Below are 20,275 nucleotides of genomic sequence, written 5' to 3' on the forward strand. Positions count from 1 at the left end.
ATTGTTTCCTTGATGTGCATTAATCACAAAGGGCTCACATTCAGTTACTCACAAAAGGCTCCAACCTCAAGACCATGTTGCGTTTTTGCAGCATTGGAGTACGCTACAGGTCAAAGACATTACGTTACCATGGTTACTCCAGCCCGCCCTTGTCACTCCAGTTTTTGGCAGAAGACCAGGTTTGGTGAAACCGGCGGCGGCGTGTCTTTCGGCGCACAGCGGCGTGTGTCGCTCTTTCGTCCCTGGTCATTCTGGGGAAAGTCCCTCTGGTTGTGCAAATTTCCAGAGAACAGAGGGATGGAAAAGTCCCACAATCCTCTCCTGCATGTGAGGGCATAATGGGACCTTGTGTTGCATTGTATTTATACACCTGCTGGGCCAGCAAGGATGACCTCCCCGAGCGTAAGCTGAATGTTTCCCTGAAGTGAGGTGGTTACTGCTGGACTGCCTGTTGATTGCAGGTGCATTGCTGGTTTTTTCATGGCGTCGCAAAATAAAAGCATCAGCCGAATAAAAAGCAAAGTTCTTGGTATATGTTTTTCAGCAGCTCGTGTGCAGTTTTTACAGTTCCAGCATACACCACTCTGGCTGCGTTTTTCTTTAACGGCGAGACATACACAAAGTTTAAGACACGTCAGCAGCTGCCTCTATTGTTACTCCATTAAGAGTACGGGGCCTGTGTGTTTAACGGTTCTGCGGTCGACCAGAGCAGTCCGTTCCCCGAATTTAAACGGTTGCATCAGTTGTACAACATAACGCGAAGCATGTGACCCGTTCAGCTCGGTAGGGAGAGGGAGTGCCCGGGTTCGACGCGGGGAGGAGCCTCAGCCCGGCTCCCTGGCCGCCGGCCCTCGTTTCTGCAGGAAGGAGGCCAACAGTGCGACGCTGAGCGAACGCGGAGCCGCGGAATGCGGTATGACGGGTTGCAGGTGTCTCTGGGCATTTCCCCATCAGGAGTGGCGTGTAGTATCCAGAACGCTTACAAAGAGCACACTGTGAAACCAGGTGGAGCCGTTTCAGTCGCGCTGCGGTACCCTCGCCGCCGTGTCCGTCGCGCCCGAGACCCTCCGGGAGTCGGACTGACGCCGCTTCCTCAGGACAGTTGCCGTGCTCACGCTGTGGTACAGAAATGTAAATCTGTGTAGCCGTTTGCACTAATAATCCTCCATAAATTTAAGAATTTCAATATACCATTAAAAAGCATCAAATACACTCAAATTTCGGTTGTACAAACACAAAATATCAAAATGCTCGAATCACAATTGGAGTTGCACGAAATAAAATGTCACTCTTGATTAAAACAAGACCGCGGGTCTGTTCACTTCTGAAATAACTCATCTGAAATCACTTTAACCCCCGCAGAGTGTAACGGCTCTGTCTTCAATATTGTCAAGGGTTAAAAACATCAAAATAAGATGGGAGAAGAACTGAAGGACCCGAACACACAACATTCTCAGGTTAGTGTTAAATATCAACAAATGATTAAAATCAGTTTGAAATCAGTTTGAAATCAGATAAAAATTACCAGTCCAATGGTGTTATTGTTTGCTCCAGGGGGCTTTTTTTTAAAAAAAAGGTCAATTAAAAAAAAAAAAAAAAGTAACATTTCAGCTAACACATCCGCATGATACTACCATTAAAAATTTGCCATTACATCTGACAGAGATCATTCCCTCATCTGTGCTATAAACGTATGAACTCCTTGTTCCAAATACAGAAAGTGAAAACATCTGAGGTTAAGAACAAAAATTATAACCACTTTAAGAATGAAGCTTGTGACTTTAAAACCATATGACTTTAAAAGTGTCTTCAGACAAGAAATAAAATGCAACAAAGGAAAACCCCAGAGGAAAAGTACCCCAGTTTCACCTTAAAGATCTTTTTAACGCTCCAATATTACTGTGCATGAGTACACCAAGACATGCCAACATTCGCATAACACCATAAATACATGTTTGTAAAAAGTTATTAAATGTCAAATACGAATTTTATATATTAAAAACAAATTGAAATCAGCAGTCAATTTTTCCTCCCCAGGTCCTAGTGGGGGGCGCGGTGGCGCAGTGGGCTGGACCGGGTCCTGCTCTCTGGTGGGTCTGGGGTTTGAATCCCGCTTGGGGTGTTTTGCGATGGACTGGCATCCTGTCCTGGGTGTGTCCCCTCCCCCTCCAGCCTTACACCCTGCGTTGCTGGGTTAGGCTCCGGCTCCCCGCGACCCTATATGGGATAAGAGGTTTCAGATGATGTGTATGTGTGATGTGTGGTCCAGATGAACCAACTTTTGGGGTAGACCTCATTTGGGACACATTGATGAGCAATAGCCCTGAATGATGGGGTAGTGCTAGGGAGGAGAGCATCTTCTTGGTCCTTTTCGGGAGGGGTAGCTGTCAAAACTCCCCCAGCGCTCTACTGGTGACTGACACTGGATGTTGGTAGGAATTGCAGCTGGATGCGTTGATGGGGAAGCTCCATGTAGGAGCACTGTTCTCCCATTGGAAGTAGAAATATCTGGTCTGTGTGTCCTCCGCTGTCTGTAAGCACAAGTTGGACCTTAGAACTCACACCACCCACGCTTCTCGTGCGGATGACCAGGATGCAGAAGGAGGCCCGAGCACATCCGCGTGGTCCAACGTGTTGTTAGTTTCCCACACTGCACTTGGAATCGTCTTCACCTTCCCGTTACCGTGGGCGACACCTAGTTGATATGGCTTTGGTGGGGAGCAGGGCGACGGGGTGTTGATGTCAGTGCCGTTGCTTCCGTGGAACTGGACTGTACTCCTTTACCCTGTTTAACACTGTTAAACCCTTCAACTGGAGAGGTTTGGAACTCAGACAGGAGCCCTCGTTTACTGTTCGTCTTCCACACGAGAGTCCCCTAACAGGGACCCTCCTCTTCCTGCCCGGTGGGATAAAACAGCTCCATCGTGGGCAAACGAAACCAATTGGGGAACAGTACTTATGTACCCAAGGTATTTTATCAAAAGATATTGAGAAAGAGCCGTTTTATTCATCAACGTAATCCTGAGTTAATGGAAATTGTACAGGGGCCCCAAAATTTTATGTACTTTCCCCTTCGAACAGTCTTCTTTAACCATAATGGAATATTGAGTTTTTTTTATTTGAGTTTTATTTTTTCCTGTAACAGAAGGTTGCCCTCTGCTGGAACGTTGTTGGGAAAGGTAGATTCACGTCACAGAAACGCTAGCAGTTGTACCCCAATTCATAAAAATTGTGTATTAATAAAACATGATGCCAAGGAATATAGGAATCTGGGGAGAATACAAAGGATGTTGTTAATTCTGCTGCAAACGCTAACCTTGCAGCATCTGACATACAGTATTCATCCTCAGTAGTGTAGCATGTAAAAATATACAACAATAATAATGTAGAATTTGTTTTATGAATTCAGTATGAAAACGGGAAACATTGCAGTTCTTGCCCCACCGGAGGGTTTTTGTGAGTCAGGATAGGCCGTCATTGTAGGGGTCTAAGGAAATGGGTCCTATCTGCTGGGCCCCATATTTACCTGCTCTTCTCATTTTTGTTACATTTATTCATTTGGCAGATGCTTTTCTCCAAAGCGACGTACATCTCAGAGAAAAACAATGTGTACATTGCATTAGGAGAAAGAGAGACATAGTTGCGGACGTGATTCTTAAGTAAACCTCGTTTGTTTCTTTCCACTTGATGCACCGATGTTCATCGCTCGAGTAGGTGTGCAAAACTCAAGGTAGACGATTCCTGATCACCTTCCTACATTTTTTTTTTTTTTTTTTTAAAGGCTATGCAAACATTTATGTATAGTACAGGAGTAGCGGCTGCGTAAAGGCTTATCTGGGCCTGATCATAAAGTTACGGTGCATGAACATTTACACCATTTAGCAACATTTACTTTTCATGGAAGTACACTGGCTTATGGAATTATGAACAGAACTGATGATAGAATTCTGGTAAAAATTCTGCATGTTCATAATTCCAAAGTCGCTTTAGCTCCTGTCACCTTTAATAAAAGGACAGCTGGTAGCGTGCTGGTTGAAGCTGCTGCCTTTGGAACCAAAGGTTGCAGGTTTGAATCTCATCTCTGGCTGTAGTACAATTGAGCAAAGTACTAACCCTAAAATTGCTCCGGTAAAATTACCCGGCTGTGTAAATGGCTAAATAACTGTATGTAGATTAACACTGTACGTCATTTTGGAGAAAAAGCATCAGCTAGATGAGTAAATGTCATGTAAATAAAAGGTTAATAATGCATGCATCTCTCCTATAATTTGGTTGTTTGGTTTTGTAAAAATCTTGAATCTCTTCGCTAAATTTAAGATACATGACAATTATAACCAATTTAAAATGACTGAAAATAAAAACGTCATGTCTCAAACTGTTGTTCAGTACTAGCTGTTGACGGATCCATCCAGTGGACACATGCCACTTTCCTTACCTTGTTATTCACCGCTGACGCTCAGGACCACACACACACAAGCTGTAAACACTGTTGAAGTGAGGTGAATTGAGGCGGTCCCGTGCTCATGCTCTGTTTGCATGCTCTTTACTGCCATCTGTTGGCTTGGAGGATAAACGCAGGTCAAATTCACTCTGTTACAGAGCAAAATGTTAGTGGAGAGATGAGTGAAGACATACTATTACAAGTACATAATGTTGATATATTTGGAAATCCATAAGACAGTGTTTCCGCCTTTCTCCTAACGCAATTTAAGCCCACATCTGTGACGGCCTGCTGACCACAGTGTTCGTGTAAAGCGGATCACGTTTTGCCACGGTGCCTTTGTTTTGATGTCTATGGCCGGTGACAGTCCCCCGCCTCCTTGGATGTCTAAGGGAATGTTCTGGAAGTGATCATGGGGATGAAGGGATGTGGCAGGTGACAATTCTTCCGAAGATGCTGTGTGATAGTTTCCACCAGTTTTTTTTTTTTTTTTTGAGGAGTGGGGTTAGGAGGGACATGTATCCAGCATCAGAGATGATTTTATAAGGAAGGAAGGAACAGTCCCTCTACTGGGTAACTTTTATGACCATGCTTTTGGCTGTGTACCATATTTTAAAGTTGCTACCCCAAGGAATGAAGGCGTACACCTCTGCTAGCCCCCAGGAGGCTCTGACTGTGTTGAAAAGTCGGTCTGTATCTGAGGGACAGAACCACCTCTTTTCACCATGAGATGCTGATGAGACTTTGAAGCTGATCGGTTGTGATGAAGGAATCATGTGCTCTCGCTTCGTAGCTATCCGGTGTCTACTCTTTGTAGCCTGTGGTAGGGGATTATGGGAAATCCTCCAGCATCAGATGCACTGTGTTGTGAATGAGTGCCCCGGGTCTGAGGTTCAGAGTTCCTATAATACTAAACACCCACCTCTGGTGTTTCTGGGAGTGCGTAAGTTGTCTTTGGGGAGGTGCATGTTTTCCAGGCTGGTGGAGGTGCGGTTTTCCACGTGTGCAACCACGAGGCACTTTGCTAGAGTCCATGTGGACGCTGCTGATGACTGAATAATGCATTGTTATTATGTAAGTGTCGGAAAACAGACTCGACGCCTCAGGGACTTGAAGCAGTGCCTCCCCGAAAAGCATGCTGACAATGTGGACACGCCCAAGTCCCATGTAAATTCCGGCAATGGTGACTCCCCTGTCCATACTGGATGCTGAAGGACGCGATCGACAGGCTTCTTCATTGAGTTGCTGCTGACCATTCTCAGTTTCTCAGAGGCTGAAAAATGGAGATTTGTATGTGTCTGTGTGTGTGTGTGCGCGCGTGCGTGCGTGTGTTTGTCCGTCTGTCCGTCCGTCCGTCTGTCCGTCCATCCTTACCTGTTGTCTTTAGTCAGTGTTGTTGATTTAAGGATGGAAGCTCACGTGTTCCTGTCGCACCAATGACCAAATGCCACCGTGAAACACCTGCCACAATGAGTGGCATCCTGTGATGCTGGTCATGTGACACACCCCCCCCAACCCCCCCTCGAGGGTTCGGCAACTACCTTTTCTCAGGCTCCCGATGATGGCCTAAAGATGTCAAAAGCCAAAATGTTTTGTAAACAACTGCGAAAGAGCAGGCAAAATTACCCGCATTTGAAAAAACATAATTTTGTAAGTGGAAAAAAATGTGTCCCTCTTTGTTAGATGTTTTGTCGGAAAATAGATTTAACTCTATGTGATTGAACTTTTATTATTATTGTTATTGATTGTGTTTCATTCATTCCAGACCCATACTGCTTGCTGCTTCTTTAAAGCGTGGGAGGTTTCCTCTGATATGACCTATCAATCAATGCCGCTCTCTTGTTGCCAGGGAGACTGCGGAACCGGCTAGAGCCGATGGACACAATCTTTGTGAAGCAAGTGAAGGAAGGAGGCCCCGCCCACATGGCAGGATTGTGTACAGGTAAGGTGTGGCCATGGGGGTGACTTCAGGTCAGTTCCCTATATGACACACACTTCTCCACCTCTGACTGTTTGGTGGTCTAAAACCGAAAGTCTGTTCATTGTTTGTTTTGGCCCCGCTGTGTTGGCATGACCTCCCTCTGTCCCTCGGAGCTACTGAATCCCTCCCAGCACTCAAGAAAGTTCCCAAATTGAAATCCTCAAATTCTCTCCTAGGGGACCGCATTGTGAAGGTGAATGGGGAGAGCATCATTGGGAAGACCTACTCACAAGTCATTGCCTTGATCCAGGACAGGTATGGCACCAAGGTCATAAGGGTGGGATGCAGTAACTCTGCACAGCTCACAAAGGAAGAGACTTTTTTTTTTTTTTTTTGAGTCAACTTGACCAGTTGTTGACTTGCGCATACCTGAGTTGTGCGGGACTAGTGTTTATCGCACACAACCTCCACAACCGATGTGTTTCTCTTGCTTCCGCAGCTGTTTTCTGGCTGCTCTTACATTATTCATATGTTGCTTTTGTGTGAAGCGACATACGTGCTGTAGACACGTTTACAGCTCTTCTAAAGGCAAAGACACCAGGTCATCTTGAATCGACAGAATTTCCATCAGATTTAACCCAAACCTAAACCTTAAACTCTACTGGGGGGAAGTGGGCTGGACCTCCTGAGGATCTCAGCAGTCGAGCAGATCTCCCTCGGCCCACGTGAGCGGAATAGCTGGGAAACTTCTGCTAAACCTTGATTGACATGAGACTAAGAATAGCATGGGGTTTGAGGGGGGTGAGTTGTTAACTCTGTCACACCTCATCATCACAATAGAAATGAATGAAACTTGGGTAATGAAACTTTTGGCTGTTTCACCTCTTTGCTCCACTGAAAGGTGCTTCACACCACTTCCTGGTCAGCCTTCAACATGAATGTTTAATGACAGTGTTATTGGTTTGATTATTTGGCTGTTTGTAAATCGAGACGCTTAGATACCCGTGATGGAGTTGTGGATCACATCACTGAGATGAAGGACAAGGTCTCCAGTGAGATGTTCTGAGCAGCAGTTTTTCTGATGATGTGATGCTGAGGTGAACTTATGCCCCGATGCTGAGATACTGACATATTCTGATGCTGAGATGATTTGATGCTCAGATATTGTGATGATACCCACATCTGTGCCACTCCTCTCTTCCAGCGGCACGTTCCTCGAGCTCTGCGTGATGCCCAAAGATGAGGACATCCTACAATTGGTGAGTGTGCGTCTCCATGTCCTCCTCACCTGCGCAGGTTAGTCTATTTCCCCACCAATCACAGTGCGGCTCTGAAAAAGGTGGTTAGGGGTCTCCTGTGTCTGGTTGCACTCAGATATACAAACTCATATACAAAATCTCTCCAGTTGCTCTCCGTGTGACTCATGTGCTTCTTTCCACCTCTGGTGAACAGACGCTTGCTGCGTGAGGCGTCCCAACCCATCAGTTTGTGACCGATGTGCCTCCGCGTGTTGCGGAGATCGAACAGTAGCCCCCCCCCCCCCCCCCCCATCCTCGAACCCAGTCATTTTTGCCGTGTTTCTGTCCATTCCACTTCAAGGAGCGCTAAAAAAGGATCCTGAGATTGTGTGAAAGTGCAATGCATCCTGGGATGTTTACCCAGGAAGTGGTGTGAGGGCCGGTAACAAGGTCACTGCGGCAGCTTTGGCCTCATTACAGGAGTCTGAGCATCATCGGACAAGTAGCACGCGTATCAAAATCATAGTTAAAAACAAGTCAGGCAGCAGGCGTGCAGCAGTTAGCTATCGCCTTGCAGGTGAAGGACATGGGTTTGAATCCCACCTCCTGCTGTAGTGCCCTTGATGAAGGTAATTATGTTCAGTTGATACAAGCGAAAATTACCGTGCTGTTTAAGAGCATAAATTACCTAAGTAAGCTCGTGGTTGCAAGTCACTCTGGAGAAAAGTGTCAGATGATTTAATTTGAAATAAGATAAATTAAAATTCGGATAGCATTTGGAGGTAAAGGAAAGGCATTGCACAACTTCTCTGCGGAATAGGTGTGAACTGCAGCTGGACAAACGCATCAGCACATCGAATTATTAATAGTAATTATCATAATGTCAGAAGACAGAGGAGGGGTGGAAACAACTCCTGGGTGACCAACAGCAACTGGATGTCCACTCTGCACGGTGACCATGTCTCCTCCTCTCTGGGTCTCGCATTTCCGGGTCGACGGCACCATCTGCGCGCAGCATCCTCTGGGAGAGCACCTCCACCTTGCACCGAGGGGGGCGCTGTGAGGGTTTTGCGTCACCGCAACTCCAGCTGGCCTGCTTTAGGAGCACTTTTCTGGGTCGTCCTGGTTGTCAGGTACCCTGGGGGCAGCAGGTGGCGCAGCGGTTAGGACTCACTGTCCTGCTCGGTGAAACCTGTGCCGTGAAGAACGCGCTGCGGCAGGTGGACGCCACGCTCCCGTTGCAGCGGCCCGCTGCTTGGGCGGCTCCGCACAGAATCTGTGTCAGTTATAAATAGCTGGACGTGGGCTCCGTGAGCGGGAACGTGGTAAAGGACCTTCGCTGAGAGAATGGCTTACCGGGGTAAACCAGCCAGAGGCCAGCGAAGACCGTTTTCTGTGGTTCGAAAAATAGTCTTGCGAGGCTCCGTATCTACGAAGCAGAGGAAAAATTTGTGCACAGTCCAGTAAAGCGTGAACAACGTGTTGTGAGGACGGATCCTTCTGGAACACAGTTGTTATCGTTCACCGTTATTTTTCTCATTGCTTTGTCCAAGGCAAGTTGTAGCAGTAGATGTTAAACTTTACTCTGGTTTAACCCTTAATATAGCAGGGAAGCTTACTGTATCAATTCAAGGTAACTATGCCGGTCGAGGGTACTACAGCAAGACGTGGGATTTGAACCCATAACCTTCAGATTGCAAAGCCATGGGCCCTATTTGCTATGACCCCTGTACCTACCTGCTGGAAAAAATTTCCCATGAGGCCACTGGCCAGCAGAACACTTGTGTCCACCTGTCCTGCTAGCTCTAAACCCCTGCTAACCCTCACAGACCTGAACGTGTCTGATGTTCTATTTTCTTTCCCTTCATGCAGTTTTAATGGCCGCTCTGTTCTAAGTGCTTCACGTTGCGCTGGCAGTGTTTTCGGGTGTTTTTGCGAAGAGCAAGATCCAGGTCCGTGTACCTCACTAAGCATGTCATACGCCAGCCACCCTCCCCTCTGTGGTCACCATGATCACTCCAGTTCTGAGAATGGCATGGACCCCCCCTTTGCCAAATGTGCCGAGCACACCTGGAGTTCTGGGGATGATCAGTTGCTTGTTTACACCTCCCTTCGACATGAGTGATGTACCCCAGCAGTGTGATGTGACCTGGAACCACAAACACTGTTTGCTCCACTGGTACATTATGTCCAGCTTTATATACAGCATGTGTATATATGTATGTGTGTGTATATATATATATAGGGGGCGCGGTGGCGCAGTGGCGCGGACCACAGTTCTGCTCTCTGGTGGGTCTGGGGTTCGAGTCCCGCTTGGGGTGCCTTGCGACGGACCGGCGTCCCGTCCTGGGTGTGTCCCCTCCCCCTCCGGCCTTACGCCCTGTGTTGCCGGGTAGGCTCCGGTTCCCCCGCGACCCCGTATAGGACAAGCGGTTCTGAAAATGTGTGTGTGTGTGTGTGTGTGTATATATATATATTATATATATAAACACAGTATATATATATATACACACAATATTTCAACGTAAGAACATGAAATGGGCAATAAATATTAATTATAAATAATCTGAGGAGCCACAGGTGGTGTAGTGAGTCAAGCCATTGCCCTTAGATTCAAAGCACCTGGGTTCGAATCCCACTCCTGCTGTAGTACCCTTGATCAAGACACTTATCCTGAACGGCTACAGTAAAAATCGCCCTGATGTATATAAAAGGGTAAATCAGCGTACGTCGTTTAAGGCTGTAGGTTGGTTTCGCGAAGAGTGACAGATGAATATAAATAGTAAATGTGCTGTTGGTTATATTGCGCTGGACACGCTGTATGATGCAGGGGGCGAAACCCCAGGACACAGCGGCTTGTCCACGAGACTAATGGCCCGATTTCATTATCCTCCCGACGAGAGATCAACCCATCTGCCCTCCCATCGGAACCTGGAACCTCTTGGCTCATCTCCTGCCGGAGGAGGAGAAATCTGCGCAAATACACTCCGTGTTCCCTCAGCCCAAACATGCACGCACGCACGCACGCACACACACTCAGTCGCTCGTCCTACATCTGTTGCTATCATGGCCGCTCTCGCCAGCGGCTGGCGGTGCGTGAAGAGCTGGAGCCTGGGGGGCCGTCGGCTGTATCGAGGGGTTTGGATCCGCGTGGAGTGGAGCACGTGGCTGGGCGGGCGAAGCGAAACGTGCTCTTGTAGAGGAGGAGGGCAGCTGTAGTTAGCTGAGTGCCCCCTATTCTGGTCAGGTTGAGGATGTTGGCTTTGGGGGAGAAAAAGTGGGCGGGGCTTGTGTGATCTGAACTGAATGCATAATGAAGCAGCTGCTCTTGCCGCCTCGGTGGTAACGGCTCTTCAGAGGAACGAGTGAGTGAGAGAGAGAGCGGGAGGGAGGGAGCAGAGCGCGTTCGCAGGCGTGGGTGAGACTCGCCGAAGACGCGGGAGGGGAGCAATGCGGGCTCCTCTCTGGGCCGACCGCGGGAGGCGGGTGGCGGGTATGCAGCCGGTTCTGCTGGGTCGCAGAGCGGAACAGCGCTAACGGCAGCGATCCTTCCGGTGCTGCTGCGTTGCGCTACCCCACCCCCATCTCCATCCCCATCCAACCCGGTCCACCTCCGTCTGCTGTGGCGCGATCGCTCCCTCTCACTTGTTGTACCCGTCGCCGCGGTGACAGAGCCGCCACCAAGCGGTTACGTTCACTCTCCTTCATCATCTCTTCTCCTCTCCCTCCGCCTGCCCTTCTGCCACCTGCACAACAGTTTCCGAGGGATGTCGGCGCCGCTCCGGTAAGCGGAAAAATGACAGCTACTCTGTGTCCTCTCGCTTGTGTCCATTCTGTCCGTCTGTGCGTCCGTTGTCCACCTGTGCCGTCGTTCTCGCGCAAGCACCGTTGTCACCTCCTCCCGTGATGCCGGCCCCTGGTTCCCGCATGGTTCCCGCTCCGGCCACGCGCAGTCGGTAGGGTGGCGGAGGCTCGGGCGCGAGCTGAAGTGTGGGACTCGCCCGTCTTTGCTCCCTCCCTTTCCCACGAGCACTTTGGCCCCGGGGCCCTTTGAAGCCACTCCGGGAGGCGGGACCGGGATCACGGCCGTCCGACACAGTGGGCGAGGCGGGCGAAAGTCCACCGGTGCTCCGCGGCACCGTTTTTTTTCGACGACGACGGCTTTGGGGAAGGTTTGGTATCACCACTCCCCCCCAAACCAAAGGCGCCAAGCGACATTTAAATTTTCCTGTCGTCGGAGAGTTGTGGCATGATCACGGAGGTGTCGTTCTCTAGCGTGGCGTGCGGGGCGACCCGAACTCCTCTCGTGCGCTCCGTGTGCCTGCGGACTCGCTCCACGAGCAGGCAGGTGGGCGACCCGGCAGGGGGAGGGGCGATGTTCTGCACAACTGTTGCTCCTCCCCTTGTTGAGCGGAAGAAAATGACAGACAGGGTTCGAGGGAGGGGAAGCGCGTCCTCGTCGAAGGAAACCAGGACTCTGTTGGATGGAGCTGTTTGTTCTTAGCTGTGGGCGTGATTTTATTTTTATTCATGGATTGCCAGCTGTGTTCTGTCTTTCCATTGCTGCCATATTTGTTGTTTTTTTTAATATTACATGTTTATCTATAAATATATTTTTCTAACTGTAGGGAGTCGGTGTTGTTTTCTACTTTTCGAAGCTGCTCCTCTGCTCTGCTGTGTGATGTCAGGTCCAGTCTGACTTCTGTCCCCTTTCTTGCAGGCCTATTCCCAGGATGCCTACCTTAAAGGCAATGATGCGTACAGTGGACACGCCCACAACATCCCGGACCCGCCCCCGGTGTGTTACGGTCGCGTAGACGCTCGAACCCCGGGCATGGCCCAGGCGCCGGACTTGGGCCTGGCTGCTGGCGGGCAGGGGGGCCCCGCCGAGGGATACCATGCCGACATCCCCGTGCCGCCTCCACCGCCTGTGAAGACCGACTCTGCCGATCAGGGACTCCGCCCAGTCCGCCTGGGCCCCGCCCACAGGACCGAGTGCTGCCCAGAGGTAGCGCGTCCTGCGCTCGGCAAGACCAGAACCGCAATGGCGTCATCTTTGGCGGGTCAGTACCCTCCCCCTCGGCCGGCGGATCAGGCGGCAGCGCTCTCCGCTGGGGGCAGCCTTCTCGGCTATCACTACACGCCCCCCCCTCGGGGCTCCGGGCCCCCGGCGCACCAGAACATCGACTGGCGCAACTACACCACCTATAGGGAGTACATCGACCACAAGGGGCTGCACGCCTATGGCTCGCGCACCATCCAGGAGCGACTGGACAGCATGCGGGCCTCTTCGCGGGGCCAGAGTGACCGCGCTCAGCTGGTCTCCCGGGGGTCCCGTGCCACGGGGGTCCCGCAGGTTCGCCGCAGGAGTACGTCCCATGACCGTGCGTACCACGTTCCCCCTGCGATGCCCCTGCGTAGCTCCTCGCAGGAGCGCTTGGCGTCTGCCGATTATGCCGCCCGCATGAACAACTGGCCCCGCAGCGCTTCGCAGGATGGTTTCCCCTCCAGCCAGAGGGGGGCGCCTAAAACCAAGGCTCGCTCCTGCGACTACCTGGAGGAGGGTGAAGTGTCAGCTGGGCGGCTGGTGGACAGGCGAGGGTACGGGAGGGTGGACGTGAAGGACGGAGGCATCTTGTACCCTGATGGGGGGCGGCCCAGCCGGCTCTCGGTGTCCATGAGAGTCCCGCCTCCAGCTCACAGGACTGTCCGCTATGCGCCCAGAGGCCTGCACTTCCCCAAAGGCGCTCCGCAGATGGTGGCCTCCAGAGCGGACAGCGCCGCCCTGCTGGCAGACAGGTCCATGAGGCTGGGACGGAATGTCTCCTTCCACGCTGACACATCCAGGGACCAGAGGGTGTCGGTGAGCAACCACGTCGGCCACCAGCAGTCGCGTGTCCGGGCCGAAAGCATGCGGGTGCCTAGCAGGGAGGCGGAGCTTGGTGCCAGGACCGCCTCCTGCTCTGCCTCCTCAAAGAGCCCTGTGACCAGGCAGCCAAGCAGCACTGCTTCGTCTACCAACGGTTCCACCTCCTTCGGTGTCAAGGAGCCCTCATCGGATAAGGCCACCCCGCCTCGCACTCTGGCCGTCGAGGGGGTGTCAGACACCGTGGTCCTCAGGGAAAAGTCTCCGTTGGCAAGGGTCGGGGCCCAGCCGCTGCGCCACCGCTCCTACCTGATGGCCGTGAGCGAGCCCGAGAGCGAGGGCACTGCTGGCGCCACCTGCTGGCTGCCCAACGACGCACGCCGGGAGGTGCACATGAAGCGCCTGGATGAGCAGCTGCAGGCATCCAGCTCCAGCAACTTGGACGAGTCACTCGACGCCATCCCCTTCATAGGTACGTGCCGCTGCCGGCCGCTCGTCCGTTGTCATGGAAACTGCGGGAGGCTTTAGCGAGGCTCTGCTGCGGGGTGTGTGTGCATGTGTGCGAGAAGTAACACCAAACTGGGGGGCGGCAGTAGCGGTTTGCACAGATGTGTGAGGAGAACCGCCGAGTGGTACGACAGATCTGTGCAGAAGTGGGAAACGGTAAACAATTCACTTTGCTGGGGGCCAAATGTCCAGATTAGCATCGACAGCAAGCAGGGCGCCCTCTAGTGGTGCTTCAGGCCTTGCACTGAAATGATGGCCAAAAAAATCCTTCTCCTTTTACAGCAGGTGCCACGTTTGTCAGCGTATGAGCTCTGTACTCTCTCTCCACATACAGGACTCAAACCTTGTTGTGCTTCATCACGGGGGCAGGTAGCAGTTGTTGGGTTGTGGCCTGGGAGCCCAAACAGCAAGTGGGGTGTGAACTCTGGACTGTTGTAGCTTCTCCCATGTCCTGACTGCTGGCCTCCAGCTCCTACCCCTGCCTCAACTAGGTTCAGATCCCACCTCCTCCTGGAGTACCCTGGAAGAAGGTGCTTATAGGTGAAAATTATCCTGCTGTGTAAATGGGTAAATCACTGTAAGTAACTGAACATGGTCAGTTACTTTGGAGAAGAGCATCGGTTCATAAGTAACAATAATGATACCCAGGCAGGTGGGTGAGGCACAGAGGGAGGGCGATCCAGTTTACGGTGTACTGTCACATAGAGGTTGCAGGTTTCAGTCCCAGGAAGGGCGCTGCTGTTCAGTATCCCTCTCGAAAATTTGCAGTTCTGTGTCCGCCTGTGTTCAGGAATTCAGACGGCATCAGGTGACGCTACACCATCCAGGTAATAACAGGGTGAGACCTTTACTGGGTATTTCCCCATCAGCGACCCCAGTGCGATACGTTAGGGGCGCTCACCTTGGTATGACCCGATCACCATATTTTATTGTGGTGTTACCTGGTCATCCATCACATACTGCATTTTAATTACTGCAGTGTAAAACAGCTGTAAGTATAATTTTGTCAATGTAATATTTTAAGGACGTCATCTTGAGGGCGTTCTAGATTTACGGTTAAGTTCTGAATTAATTTTTAATGTAAGGGGTGACCTCACAGGCATGGGGATGAGTCCATTCACTTACCGATAACCAGGCGATGGGATGTAATAATGTATCACTTAAATGTCAGCATGCGATCATTTATGCACTGTGTGTTTATCTTTGAAAGGTTAAAATGTAACTTGCGTATTCCCGATTTGGGCATAATTGTAGGATGACTGCATGCCACACGGCGAGGCGCTGTTTGCGCGACTGACCTTTGGCCAGTGAAGTCTGCACATATTTACCACGGCAACAACGCGCATTCCTTTGCTGGCGATGTCATTTCCTGTTTCTTGTTTACGTTGTTTGAATCCCAAAGGAAATTTGAACCGGTTTGTCTTTTAATATGCCGAGTGGTATAATTAACGAAGGAAACCGAATGGTACGTGGAAATGGAAATGACTTGTAATCCTCGTCCCTCTTGCTTGCTTTGATTTGTTCGAAGGCGGAGTTTCCTCTGTTCTAATGAACGTGTCGGGGACCGTGTGGCTTCTCCAAGGTTACGGGATGTTCACGGGCGGCACGCGGTGTTTCAGGGCCGACAGCACGAGTCCCGCACCCTGCGAGAACGGTGCCGCTGGAACCCGTGGCATTGCCAAGGCCTTGTCTGAGATAAATAGATAGATGGGTGCATAGCTTCGTTTATCCCGCAAGAAATTGTTCATGGGAGTAACTGAGCTCAGAAAGGGGCAGAGCTGTCATTTATTACTAGATGACCAAGGGCACAGCTGTTCCTGCGCCGCTTTAAGCAAAACTCTTCGCCTTTATGCCTCCGCAGGTCCGAGACGCAAATACAGGCAGAGTACAGTTTTTGATATAAGTAGCTCCGCTCAATCAGCGCCGCCTGGTGGTCGCCGCCTGCTTTGCCTGTCCATGTTGGTTGTTTCAAGCCGGTGGTGGGCAGCGGGGCAGATTTATGGCTATATCTGTGGCTCACGCCTGTCCCAAGCGCGCTGGAGGAGGTGGTGCGAGAACTGGGACGACCACTTTAATTATAGCTGCGAAGCCCACGGCGCCGCCCCGGTGGCTCAGACAGAGCACTGCGCCGCCTCCTTTTAAGGACCCTGGAACTTTCGTCGTCCTCGGAAAGGGGACGCGTCCTCATTCCCGTTGGCCCTGGGGGCCGCCTCCCAGGGAGCTTTGCCGGTTATGCTTGGAAACTGGGCTTTTTTGGTTACCGTGGTTTTGCTGCCTTTGCAAATCGTGTCAGATGTTTAATGTTCCCCCATTCGTGGTGTGTGAAGGGTTGCTCTAGACCTGTAAAAAGAAGGTCAGCGGATTGTGGTTAGAATGAGGGTGATATCCGTGTCGAAAGGTTTTTAATATTGATTTTTCTGTGTGTGGATTAAATAAATGCTGTAGACCAGTCTGCTGTACCACCTTCAGCTCGTCCTGCTTCCATAGCGGCTCCTGAAATATAAACTGGCTTCACCACTTAAACACACTTGGGACCAGAAGTCATAACTCAATTTGTACTCAATAAGTCACAATCAATAAACATTTAATAACAGAGATATCCCTTGAATTTTTTGCTGCCTGGGATTTCAAAAAAATCTTGGGTGTTGTTGTAATAAATAAAACCGCTTAGAGTTTTAAAAATATTTTTAGTGACTTTGACGTACATCAGAAATAATTTAAAATGAAGCCTAAATAAAACCAAAAACTCCCGATAAGTGTTAAGATTCATCTCACAAACGTGCCGCATGCCTCATCTTGTTGTTGATCACTAACGGTGAGGAACACAAGACATGAGCTGTAAACACTGAGGAAGTGAGTTGAATGAAGGCGGTCCCACACTGTTGTACTGCTTGGGTGCTCTTTACCGCCACCTGTCGACTGGGTGCATTATCACACATGGTGTTCCCCTCAGCTACACGCACACATTTTCTGAAACCACTTACCCCAAGGAGGGTCACGGCGAACCGAAGCCCAACCCGGCAACACAGGGCGCAAGTCCGGATGGGGAGGGGACACACCCAGGACGGGATGCCAGTCCATCACAAGGCACCCCAAGCAGGACTCGAACCCCAGACCCACCAGAGAGCAGCCCCTGGCCAAACCCGCTGCGCCACCGCACCCACCCTTACAGACAGACATTTAAGAAAATAGTTACGTGGAGAAAATGTAATTAGAAATAAATTAATTAAAAAAGACAATTTTAAAATACGAGAAGTCTGAAAATTCTGGGTTCGTTTTTACCCGAAAGACCGAATTTTGAAGGTTTTCCCGCTGGATGCTGTTGGACCGCATGCAATGAAGATTTTAGCTTCCGCTCCCATGCGGTGGTGCCACCATTTAAACCAGTGAAAAGTGATTGGATCGCTGGAGGGCCTGTGGTGTCCAGCGGTCGTGATGTTGCCGTCTTGCCAATGGTCACTTGACGCCTCTCCGTTACATCCTTCCAGATGAGCCATCTAGCCCTAGCGCAGACCACGTCGCCGCCCACATTCCCGCTTCCGCTGTGATATCAGTCACCTCAGCCGTAACCGCAGTGTCCCCCAGCCCAGCCTCCCCCTACCCGCTCATACGACGGCAGCTGTCCCATGACCAAGGTAAGAGCGACCTGCACGCACCGGAACGGCGGGAACATTGCCACACCCCAGAGCCTTACAATTGTTGGGGCGGCTGGTAGTGTAGCAGTTAGAGCTGCTGCTTTTGGACCGAAAGGTGACAGGTTCAAATCCCACCTCCAGCTGTTGTACCCTTGAGCAAGGTACTTACCCTACATTGCTCCAGTACGTTGGGGTTTCCTTGCAGAGCGGCTTGTTCGATCTGCAGGCTACTTTAAGCAAGCCTTACCCAACTGGTAGCCAGTGACTGGCTTGCTGTAACTCTGTCCACGAGCCTCCTAGGGAAACTCTGCCTCCGGCATACAGTTGCATGCTGGTGCGTCACATGAATGTGTCACCCCGTTTCCACGGCGACACTACGATCTTGCGTATTTCCTTTTCTCTTGACCGGTCACCCGAAGATTCGCTACGAAACAGCGTCGAAGAGGCGCAGTCGGGCAGCAAGACGGAGCGGTCCAAGTCTTGTGACGAGGGGTTGGACAACTACAGGGACGAAGGGAGAGCGTGAGTCCCTGAACGTCGTTATGAGCCCATCCGCATCCCAGCGTTTCGACATTCTCCCTTTGTATTGCTCTCTAATGCCTCTTTGGCTGTTTCCCCACCAGGCGACCATCGGTCAAGCACAGCCTCAGGGGCCTCAGGAAGGTATGAGACGCTGGTTCTCTTCTTGAACGTTGATTTACGCGGTGTTTGGTGAAATCCCAGATTGTGATGGAACATGGGAAGGTTGGCAGCACAGCCTGTTAAATATCTCAATTTTCATCCCCCATTATCCGCTCCTAATTCCTTCCTGAAAACTGACCAAATATTGAAAAATCACATAGTGAAAATACTTATTCCATTGTTTCTTATGGGGAAAATTGCAACTGGTTCTGAGGCTCCGTCCCAAATTCACACCTAAATCATCCGAGATTATCTCTAATGTAAGGAAAAAAGCGTTCGGCACGTTAACATCTGATGCAGTTCTACCTTTTTTGTGGTTTATCCCCGGAAAATAATTTTGCATCGTTTTTGGTTGATGGCATCTTGGTCAGTGTGTTGATGCTCATTCATATTCATTATTATGTTAATTAGAGACAACCCCAAATGTGGACAAATATTGCACGAGACCATTCTTACCAGTACGTGCTGGTAGTTGTGACAAGTGTCCACTGCACTCTTGTCCAAGGCTTTAGACGGGCACAAGTCCTCGGACGATTCCGGATCCAGGAGGGATTCTTCCTCTGACATCTTTAGCGACTCCTCCAAAGAGGGCTGGCTTCACTTCCGCCAGCTCGCCATCGACAAGAGCAAGGTAAGAGTTCAGCTGCCCGGCCAGCGATCCACCCTAAGCCTGGCTTCCTCTATGACTCCATTGGGCAGTGGCACTTTCTTCAGTAACTCCAGCTGAAAGTGCATGTCTCAAGTTGTGGATGTGAACTTAGAGCAGAGCTGTGTCCTGGCTGCAGGAGTTTATGTTTATTCATTTATGAGACACTTTCGTCCAAAGTAACTTGCAACTCAGAGTAAACAAAGTGCATCAAGAGTAGATGAAGAGCTTTAGTCTCAAACGAAGGATTATTGACGCACAGCTTGTCTGTCTGATACCACCACGTTGTTGCTTCACATCCCTCAAGTAGCTGCCTATAGAAGTGACGTTCAAGTAACAAATACATAGATAATCGTAGCAGATGGTGTTGGACTCATTTATGTAGCTGTCAGGAGATCAGGAGAGAAACGGCTCTGAGAGATGGGTTTGAGACTCTTTTTCAATGTTGGCAGAGATTCAGCAGCTCTGAGGGACATAGGGAGTTCATTCGTACACGTTGGGGCCAAAACCTAGGTTTTCAATTTTAGACCTCTTGTCAGTGGGTTCTCCTGCTCTGCTAAATCTGTTGGTCAGGTGGATAAATTTCCATGTTTAGGGAGTCGTTGAAGGTCCTCAATTTGTTTCTGTTAGACTCAGCACTTACGGCAGTGCTGTGCGAAGTCATTCAGGCCTGTTTTGTTTTCTTTTCCGCTTTTATCGAGAAATTTAAGTCTCTCTCATGTCAACTGTGGCACTTTTTTTCTTTCCATTCAGCACTCAAGTAAATTATTGTACTCTTTCATTTACCTGACACTTTCCTCCGAATGGTAATTAAACTCCTTACAGTGATTCATCTATTTATACAGCAGTCATTTTTACTGTGTCAATTTAGGCTAAGTACCATGATCAAGCAGAAGTCGGGATTCAAACCCAGGTCCTTCGGGTGGAAGGTGGTGGCTCTTAAGCACTGCGCCAACTGCTGTAGCTGTAGTCTGGTGGCCGACCGCATGCCCACTGTGTGCACACTGCGTTTTCTGCGTGTTCTGTTCTTTACTGCATATTTAGATGCATTTGCCCCCATTGGGGCTGTTCAGCTGAGGATGACTGATGAGACCTTGATTTCAGCTTCTTTGTTTTTTTTTTAGAACTGCAGTACATGTTCTACTTTGGCTGTTAATAGCAGGTGCGATGCCTCGGTCCCGGCTTGGTGGATCTGTTTCTTTCCGTTGCGGACGGTCAACCCCATTCCCCTCCCTTTCCCGAGACACACTTTCTCCCAGAACTTCCCTATGTGGGTCAGCTGCTGACCTGGGAACTGGGCATCTGCAAACTCCCCAAATGGGTGAGCACATCTCCCTGTC

At 50.2% G+C, this 20,275-nt stretch overlaps 1 protein-coding gene across 4 annotated transcripts in view; it reads left to right on the forward strand.

Moving 5' to 3' along the window:
- Window positions 1–20,275, forward strand: part of LOC108937587 (rho GTPase-activating protein 21-like) — a 57,326-nt gene that overhangs the window by 24,270 nt on the left and 12,781 nt on the right. For 3 of the 4 annotated variants that reach the window (XM_029253479.1, XM_029253483.1, XM_029253482.1), the window contains 8 exons: window positions 6,291–6,383; window positions 6,599–6,677; window positions 7,567–7,621; window positions 12,321–13,938; window positions 17,462–17,608; window positions 18,028–18,130; window positions 18,232–18,271; window positions 18,795–18,920. In XM_029253479.1, coding sequence (XP_029109312.1) covers window positions 6,291–6,383; window positions 6,599–6,677; window positions 7,567–7,621; window positions 12,321–13,938; window positions 17,462–17,608; window positions 18,028–18,130; window positions 18,232–18,271; window positions 18,795–18,920 — 2,261 coding nt within the window. Of the gene's footprint in view, window positions 1–6,290; window positions 6,384–6,598; window positions 6,678–7,566; window positions 7,622–10,968; window positions 11,385–12,320; window positions 13,939–17,461; window positions 17,609–18,027; window positions 18,131–18,231; window positions 18,272–18,794; window positions 18,921–20,275 lie in introns of those variants that run through there. The other variant, XM_029253481.1, reaches the window with a different exon arrangement.

Source organism: Scleropages formosus, chromosome 7, assembly GCF_900964775.1.
Source record: "Scleropages formosus chromosome 7, fSclFor1.1, whole genome shotgun sequence".
Taxonomy (NCBI): domain Eukaryota; kingdom Metazoa; phylum Chordata; class Actinopteri; order Osteoglossiformes; family Osteoglossidae; genus Scleropages; species Scleropages formosus.